Source organism: Olea europaea, chromosome 21, assembly GCF_002742605.1.
Source record: "Olea europaea var. sylvestris chromosome 21, O_europaea_v1, whole genome shotgun sequence".
Taxonomy (NCBI): Eukaryota; Viridiplantae; Streptophyta; class Magnoliopsida; order Lamiales; family Oleaceae; genus Olea; species Olea europaea.
In genome coordinates, this window is record NC_036257.1 from 5703425 (window position 1) to 5713119 (window position 9695).

Sequence of the window (9695 nt, forward strand, 5' to 3'; positions counted from 1 at the left end):
CTATCCAAATTCCTACTTTAGATGTTCGATTGTTATTTTTTTCGTTGAAAATATTTTTCAATTTTTGAAGATATGTCTAATTTTTTTATTTTTTTTTAAGAAAAATATTTTCTTTGGGGGAGGTTGTTTTTGTTTTCCTCACAACAAGGAAAATATTTTTTTTATGCGATATTTTCAATATCAATCAAATACAGTTCCAAACCATTGTATTTTCTTAGTTGGAACATTTTTTTTCCCCTAGAAAAAGCCAAAACCCTGTCGTTTTTGCAATTTCCGAAGGTGAACATTTATAATCCCCGAATTTAATCCAATCCAACCCAATTCCACATAGGAAAAAAATCAAAGCATTTGTATTTTTTTAATAATTACAGTAACCTACAGATACGATTTCCATTTATCCCCTCAAAATTCTGTTAATAGTAATTTCATAGGGTAAGATATTCTCCTTTTGATAATTTTTCAATTTATCAGGGGTTGAAATTTCGTAATTGGTTTTATGCGAATTTTTTAAAATTGTAAAGTTGTAGTGCTTTGGTTTTACGATTTTTTTACGGCTAATCAGTATTGGCGTGGGTTTAAAATAATGGTGAATCTTCTTTATTGAATTTAATATGTTCTTGTTTCAGTCGTGCGTATAATTTTCATGGGTTTTATTTGGATTTGTTTAATGGGTAAAAATAGTAAAAGGTTGTTTTTTGTGCATTTATTACTACGGAATTGAATTAATTTGAAACGTTGGAGGATTTGAGATGTTTGGTTTATGTTGTTTACACGGTCTATATGGCCTACTTTTGTGGTCATGTGAAATTCCTGAATGTAGAAATTTGATGTGAATCAATTGGAAAAGAATAGGGAGTTTCAGTTGTTCTTATGATTTGTCTGTACTAAATTTTGGGTTTGCAGATATGCAGAGCCAAGTAGTGTGCGGTGGGTGCAGGACTGTCCTCCTCTATCCCAGAGGAGCTACAAATGTTTGCTGTGCATTGTGTAATGCAGTTACTGCTGTTCCACCACCAGGTATTGTCACTTCTTCTTTTCAGATGTGCTGCTATTTTACATCAGAAAGTTAAGAACATTCTGAGCTATCAAATTTTAGTGTTCTCTGCAGTCAGTCATTGCATGAATGGACAAGGTTAAGTAAGAAGATAAATGCAGATTAAAGTCGAAGTTTGAGATTTTCTATTTGTTCAGAGTGTTGGTGGATTTGGTTTTGCTTCAGTTTGTTCTGTCTTCCTGGGTTTTTTTTCATGTGTTGATTGTTTGTTACCGTTTGTGAGAAGTTGAGAATATTTTAGAAGATTTAGGCGGAGAATTTACCTGCAGGCTTGATAAATTCTGGATGCACATCGTTCTCAGTCGGAGCTGCACTTCGTTCGTATTTGATTTCATGCCATTATTTTGCACCTTATTTGTAGATTTTTCTATTATCCTTGTTTTCTTCTGTTTCTAGTCAAGCCAGCTCGTTTGAAGCTCGGCAGAATGCTTGTAATTGTTATTCCATATATCTTCCCTTTAGTTTCATAGCTTTCACTGATGTCGTAAACAAGTTCTGTGCATAGTCAAGTATGTTTTAAGGATCCAAAATATTCCTTAACGTTGCTACTATGAATTAAGTCATGTTTCTGCTTTGAACCTTTACAAAGGATGCATTTCTTTTCTATAGTGAATGAATCAACAGGTCAAGAGTGGTTGGCATATAAGACCTTTTTCCTATATTACACGAGTTTATGAGTCAAATATGCTGTTTGCTATAGGAGTACCTAAGATTGAGAACATTTGAGCGAGTACAGTCTTAATCTATCATGTATGCTAGTAGTTATGTTTTCTTGGAGGCACATTGATTTCCAAGCAAGCATTTGTTTAACATCCTTGCATGTTTATTACATATTTTGTTCTTTTTCTGGTCATGGACATATTTCCTAAGTTTTACAACAACTTTCAGGAATGGAAATGGCTCAACTGATATGTAGAGGTTGTCGTACCTTACTTATGCATGCACGGGGGGCTACCAGTGTCAGATGCTCCTGCTGTCGAACAGTGAACCTTGTGCCTGGTACTAAAGTTTTAACAGTGAATTTTTATTACATATGCTCGAATCTCAATCTATCTAAATTGTTAATCTTTTCCTCTTTTCAGAATTGGTTTGATATGCTCTTTAAAAATGTTTTTGGAAGTTACAGATTGTGAAATATCCTCTATTATATTCACCCTGGTTTAATAATTGGATAGTTCCTGTCTTGAGTGGCTTTAGGCATGCTCTTATCTTCGAGTCATTAACTATCAACTGCTGAATGATGGATTTGCAGCATCTAATCACGTTGCTCATGTAAACTGTGGAAACTGTCGAACTATGCTGATGTATCCAGCTGGAGCTCCGTCAGTTAAATGTGCTGTTTGTCAGTACATCACAGCTGTCAATGTTAGTACCTTGGTGTTTACTTTATGCAATAATACCCTAGCTCACAAAATGGCAATGCTCAATATATATTCCTGACGGCAGACACCATTTATTTTATTCTCCTTTTCTGAAGTCTTTTGTAAATGCTTCATAGAATTTGTGTGATTGCCTAATCACCCATACAATCAGCCAAAAAAGGTTCCAAAAAAGACTAGCTGATCTCCTCCCATGCATAGCGCATTCAATCAAGAGTCTGATACCCTTTCAAAAGAAAGGGAAATACTGAATGATCATTTCTTTGTCGGACGAAATCGATTCGACTGGTTGCTCGGCTGCTTTTCCTTTCTCTATTTATTCCTCTGGGATCTACAAAGATGAGAAAGAAAGTGTTTGCTTTCTACTGCATTAAGGATCTCTTGTTTGTGATCCTCTTGAGTTTTTAAATTCTGCAAAATGTGTAATATTACTATTGAGTCTAATCATGAAATATCATATAACATTTTTAGGCTGTTGCTAACTTGTTTATTTTCCTGCAGATGGGTGAATCAAGAATCCCAATTCCTGTGCAAAGACCTGATGGAAACTCAACTGCATCAAATCTGGCTACCTCTACGGTGAGTTGGTTGATTTTGTATCATATAGTCACTGAACTTGCAATAACCTGATGTGGCATTCAATGATTTGAACTGCTCTTTCCGATGCAGGCTACATCGCGTACTCAGAATCAAACAGTCGTCGTTCAGAATCCCATGACCGTCGATGAAAGTGGCAAGCTGGTGAGTTACTTCACATCTCCCACCAATTTTTTCGTTTGCACATTTCTGTATTTTTGTTGTTTCTCTTACTATTTTGTTGTTGAAAGCCCAGAAGATTAATCGGTGTGACGTAATTGTAATTTGTTAGGTGAGCAACGTTGTTGTTGGAATTACAACATAGGAATTTTATCGGAATGGATTGCATCCAGTGCACTATTCAGTAATAAATGGCTATTTCAAGAACTTGGCTTCAACCGGGTATATAGAGATATCTTGTTCTTATCATTGGCAAAGATAAGTATTGAAGTTCAAAATTTCTACTTGTAAAGTTCTAGACTTGGGACTTTTTTTGTACTATATGAGTAAACAAGTGTGGAGTGTTGATATTTTAGTCTGAGTCATTTGTGGTGTTATGCTACTGAATAATTGTGTTTGCCATCAACAAAAGACTTTGTGATGTATAAGAACATTACTAGAACATTGCCATGCCAGAGTTCAACTCACCACAACATAGGGTAAATTCTCTGCATATTTTGCTTATGGGAAAATGGAAAATGCTTGTTGTATATCATCATTTACCAACTTTTTGCAGATTGGTGAGGTGTTAAAAGAAAATGAGAATTTTTTTTTATTTGGTTGAGATTTTTCTAGAATCAATTTTGGCCACATTATTTGTTAGTAAACAAATCTATAAGTTGTGATGTATATGTAACGGAAAAATATGACAAGTTATGTTGTGCTGGAGAAATACTTCAGTAGAAAACAGTGCAACCGTCCAATAAGGGAGGCCATCTTGGTAGGTGGCCCACCACACACCATCGAGGTGGTGTCTCAGCATTGGGCGATCGCACCACCACGTTGTGCAGGATAAACAAAAACAAAAACAAAAAATTAAATTTCTTGTACTTGTTAGATTTCAATCAAATCATTCGATACTGAAAGAATAGAAGTACATTGTCAAGATCAATGAAGCCATCAAGAAACAGAGAAGCCTATAACCTATACAGAGAGCAAGAAATTCTCGTTTTGCTTTATACAAATTCTAACTATGACTACCAAACAAATCAATATATGTGGATTTCAATGAATCTTGGACGCAAAAACAGCAAAACCAACCCAAAAAATGATGACGAACACATCGCAGAAACATGCCACGCCAAAATTCACGTCAAGAATAGTTTCTCCCGCTGGTTTTGTGTCATTTGGCGGTGGTGGTACAAGGATCGGCGCTGTTGTATTGTCTGGAGGCGGCGGTGGTGGTGAAAAGAGGCCGTTGTCGTTGCCGCCGTATACATTGTAATCAAGAACGTTTTTTATTCCATGAACTGAAAAAGCAGCGTTCACAAGAATATCTGGGTGGGTGACTAGAGAGTCATCGACGGTGAAATTGAATCGAGAATTGTTGGTGATGACAATGTACTTCGAAGAGAAGAGAGTGGGAAGGCGCGTGAGGATGGAAAACCGTTGAAGATCGGAGAAAGAGAGGCGCTGTGGGACTATATGATAAGGTACAATAAAGGGGTCGAAGTTCATTCCGGAGGCGGTGGCGGTTGGGAACTGAGAAATGGCGTCGTTGCTCGGAACGAAGAACGTGGCGGTGAATGACAGAGATGATGGGTTGGTGTTGGAGAGGAAATTGATCCATCCCGAAAAGTCTCCGGCCCCTATTAGTGCGTCGATTATGTTGTTCAACTGTTGTTTCTTAATCTCCGCCAGTTGCAACGGCGGCGGCGGAGATGTTGGCAGATAAGTGGTGGGTGGAAAACGTTGGTGGGGAAGTGGGGTTGAAGATGGAAATGGTGATGGTGGAGGGGGGTTTGCGGCGGAGACGAGGTGGACGCCGGTGGTGGCGCCCATAATTGTCAACACGAGGACTAGGCAAAGAAAGAAGCAATTTGCCATCGGAACGTTTTGGAATTTCTTGGCAAATTTGGATCAAAATAAAGATTCTGCAATATATTTTGTTGAAGTGTGTGTGTTGAGCTTTGAGAGGGAAACTTAACGAACTTCGTTTCTTGAATTCTGCGTTTACTTTGACAGTCACTTATTAACAATTTGGTATGCAATATTTGAAACCGAGCATTTTAATCTCAAACTTTTATTTTGTAGCACAAAGCAAAAATAAAAATAAAAAAAATAAAAAAATGCATATTTAGAATGAAAAATCAAATCATTGTGACTGCTATGAATGGCATACCTTCCGATGACTATAGTTAAGTCCCTTTTAATGGTTCATGGTTTTGATTTCTAGGGATTTGTAGTTCCTATGAGTTTAGGACAATATTTTTTTATCTCATTCATCCTCCAAATCAAACAATAGATTTTGTTGCAAGTGAAGTAGGGATGGAGAGGGATGCTTTAGTGACGGACTCAACAACATAATCAATGACAGATGAGACACGTGTTAATACATAAAAAATATATAAAATATACACCACCCAATCTCATCTTGTCACACAACCCTATTAACCCCCTTGTCATTTGCCCTGTTCGAGTAGCATTATTGGTGCTTTAATACGAGAGTTGTATTTGGTGCTATATATTTTAAAAATAGTCCCTAAAAAGTGTTTATATATCATATTAGAGTGACATAATATAAACACAGGACTATGTAAGTCTCAATGTTTCGATTATACTTTAGCTCGAGTAACAAATTGCATATATAGAGTCTGAAGACCATTGCAATCCCACGCAATAGCTAACTCCATTTTCATGGTTCACAATTTTGATTTCTAGGAATATGAAACTCTATTGAAATTGTAACAACCATATTGGTTGAAGAGAACACACTCTTAAAATCAGCTTGTAAATGAATGTTATTCACTAAGTCTTAGCATTAAAAATGTAGGATACAATTTATATCATATTCCACCACTTTCTTTATAATTAACGTCCACGACAGCCCATATTATTAGTTCGATGACTTCACGAAACCAATCTTCTATTGAAAATAGCCTTCCCAAGCTACCCCAATCTCAATGAGGATCATTCCCATAGAGATGCCATCTTTGAAGCATCCACCCTACATATTTGATAGCCAACACATTCTATCTTAATGCAAGAGTTACGTCCACATATTTTCATTTTGAAGAAAAAAACTACAAATATGATGTCAAGACTCTTAGTTTGTACATATATAACAATCCCTAACGGCTAACAATCCTTCATATACCGACCTAATATTTGGAATCTTTTATATATCCCAAAATGAAAACTTAAAAATAAGTGTAGAGTATGATTATCCATTTATTCTCTAACATGGTCAAATAATAAGAGACCTTCAAAAAATAATTAATTTACATTCACTCAATTTTTCTCCATGTAGTGCTCTACTTGTGTAAATTTATCGATCGTAGAGGCATGTAAACTCACAAACTACAATTGATGTTGGCTTTCTTCTCATCTATCTCAAACACTTAACCCTAAACCAATTTATCTCCGCTTTGGAAATTTATTGGCCCATGAAAGTTTTCTATTTTAAGCCGCTGTTTGGTAGAATTTAAGTCAAAGTCAATAATTAATTTCAACCACATTTTTTTTGTGACTTATAATTTTTCTATCACACATTTAATCAATTTTTATTAAAATCTACTAAAAATATGATTTTTAACCCCATCAAATAAGGACTAAATGATAAAACCGTTGATTATTTTAAACACAAAAATTTATATAAATTACGTTATAATTGAAATATTATTCTATAATATTTTTGAAACCAAATCTAAATTTGATTGTTTAGCTAACTCTAAAAACTGAATTTGAATTGTCCATTTCTTATCAGACTCTTAGGATGAAAAATAATTGATAATTTAAGCAACTTGTAGGGAGACATAAAGCCAAGATCACTGTCGGCCTCCACCACTACCACAATATCCCTCTTGTCTGTAAAGTGTAAACTATGATGGAAAAAGATACGAGTACAGGTAATTTTAATAGAATTTTTACATACACTGACGTGGTCGTAGATGAATGAATTGATTTCTTTATTCTCTTTCTACCTTTCAATCAATTCCTATAATGTGTTGTCTATTAAAATTTTCTGTCAATTTTTTTTTGTACTTGTAGCATGATTCAACTGTAATATATAGTTTTTATTTGAATTACAAGCAATAAACTTAATCCTAAATATACGCCAATATCTTGAATTAAGAAATATTTAAGATTAAGTTTGAGAAAACATATTTCAACTCACAGTAAACGTGATTTTAACTTCTTTTTTTCTTTATTAATACAAATCGAGTACTATACATTCTATAATGTCAAAGAAGCCAACGTAAATTGCATTTTGCATTTGGATGCTCAAAAACTCAAAAATTTAAATTCTTTAACCTTCAATTTTTTTCACTTTGGAACATCAGATCGACTCACAATAACACCAATTTAACTTCATTTTTATTAATACTATATTTTTAATGTAAAATTTATTCCTTAACAAAGGCAAAGTGAAGGCTATACATAGGAGGCTTTTGAATCCGTATTTTCTTAGTTAAATTATATTTTGCTTGAAAAGTTGATGACGATGATGATGATATCATCTTTCTGAAGAAAACATAATTATTTAAATATAAACATTGGATTAAACTTTAATATTTTATAATGGAATAATAAATAAAAAATTTGAGGCCAAAAATACAGCGGGCCAATCGATCCCAGCCGTCCATATTGACAGCCGTAAATGCAAGCGACAAGCGTGGTGGCCAGTAGCTGAGCCGCTGACGTCAAGGGATGACGGCCGCTCATATTTAGGCAAGTGTACCCGATATTGATTAACAATTAAACAAAAATTTGAGTTGAACTGTCATTAAACGAAGTCGTGGGAGTCGATTCATAATAATTATTTAATTCAATAATAGTATGAAAATAATTAAATAATGGTCTGATTAAATTATAATTGTAGATCACATGAAAGGATGCTTCTGATTCCTTTTTTTGAATTGTGCATCATAGTTACTCGGAGAATCCCAGTTATAGTTTTGTTTTCTTCTTAAATATGTCATGCTCCAACGTGCAGTGTGTGTAATCTGAATACAAATATCAAGCTATTTTTTTTAATTTAATTATTTATTTACTTCTTCTTTTTTTTTTTTTTTTTGGGCAGCTTCTCAAATTCCCTTTCATGTGCAATTTTGGCTACGTGTGGGGTAGGTGTAATGTAACGTAAAATCAAGTCGACGTTATATACAAATTTTTAAAATTTTTTTTTTTAAAATTCATTTTCAATCACATATTCTTTCAATAAAATAATTTTCATGTGAATCAATAACTTTTTCTTACTTTGTAATCACGGATTCTCTAAAAATTTCATTTTTCAAATCTACATCAAAGAGGTACCAAAATTTTAAAAGCTTAGCTAGAAGATACATCCCTAGTTAAGATATGGTAAGGCTGCACTAGCTATGAATGTGTTGACACGCTGAAAGTGCAGTCCAAATCGAATAGCCCAAAAAATAAAATCCAACTGGACAATTGAGGATAAAGGCTCAAATATGGTTATTAATAAATGTAGTGGAAGCCCATGAACGCGGTAACACCATCGCCCAAATTTGCAGGACGCCCAAGATCTGAGCGAATGAAGTGCCTTGCAGTCGGCCAGAGTTATGACCCTGTTTTCGCCCAAACTTTTGAATCGCCCAGGATCTTAGCAAATATAAGATGTTATGGTTATTCAAAAGTACAGTTATCGAAGTAGTTATTGAGTAATCTTATCACGTTCCACGATTCAAGGAGTTCGGTTGAAGACGGTTGAACGACAAAGAAGCAGTGGCAGCAGTTAGAGACGACAGTTCCACAATAAGTTGGCCGCCATGAAGAAAGTGGGCAGTTATAAAGCAATTAAGCAGTTTCTAAGCGATTGATCATGAAGAGATCATCAAGGGAATATAAAAGGAAGAAAAGACATAGAGCAAAGGACCTCGAATCAAACACTCTAAAACAAAGAATATGTAATTTCAATTTCTTAGTTTAGACTCATTTCTTTTCAATACTCGTGTGCTTGCGCCCCTTGGAGGCATTCTGTTTAGTTCCAATTGTAAAATCATCGCCAATAAAGTACCCCTTTTTGGGACTTTGTCTCAAGATGTTTGTTCCTTACACAATCGTCTGATCCCTTTTTAATTGTTAGCGACTACCCACGTGAAACAATTTGGCATGCCCGGTGGGACCTTGGTGTTTGGTGTTGAAGATACAAAAGGTGAAACAATATGCCTCAAAAATTCGATAAGGAAGCAGCAAGTCAGGGAGGAGTCCAGTCTGTGATCGAGCGATATAAAGAGCAGCATAGCTCCCCACGAACAGATGGACAGAATCAGAGCAATCATAGTCGTTACGAACCAATGACAGAGTTGAGTTCTCGAACCATGCGTGCATTACTTGGAGAACTCACACAAGATGTCGTTGAATAGGTAAATCTACGAAATATCCATAATATGGAAAGACTTACCCAGAATGGGAATGTACATTATGACAACATGGTCAAACAACTGAATACTTTGAACGAAATAATGAATAAGTTAGTAGGCCAAATTTGTCAGCCAGTTGTGCCT

General features: G+C 35.1%; 2 protein-coding genes across 3 annotated transcripts; one reads left to right on the top strand and one right to left on the bottom strand.

Moving 5' to 3' along the window:
* Positions 1–275: 275 nt before the first annotated feature.
* On the top strand, positions 276–3719 carry LOC111370458 (protein LSD1-like). Of its 2 annotated transcripts, none has more exons than XM_022992172.1 (7): positions 276–432; positions 904–1017; positions 1943–2053; positions 2307–2419; positions 2935–3012; positions 3103–3174; positions 3302–3719. In XM_022992172.1, exons 2-7 carry the CDS (start codon positions 906–908, stop codon positions 3332–3334), a joined length of 519 nt encoding a protein of 172 aa, XP_022847940.1. In that variant the 5' UTR covers positions 276–432; positions 904–905; the 3' UTR covers positions 3335–3719. The 2 variants fall into 2 exon arrangements, with proteins under 2 accessions (XP_022847940.1, XP_022847941.1); XM_022992173.1 differs by lacking the exon at positions 276–432 and adding an exon at positions 477–586.
* A 397-nt stretch (positions 3720–4116) lies between these two features.
* Positions 4117–5070, bottom strand: LOC111370456. Its single transcript, XM_022992170.1, has one exon. The coding sequence runs from the start codon at positions 5053–5055 to the stop codon at positions 4234–4236; it is 822 nt and encodes a 273-aa protein (XP_022847938.1). The 5' UTR covers positions 5056–5070; the 3' UTR covers positions 4117–4233.
* Between the last annotated feature and the right edge of the window lie 4625 nt (positions 5071–9695).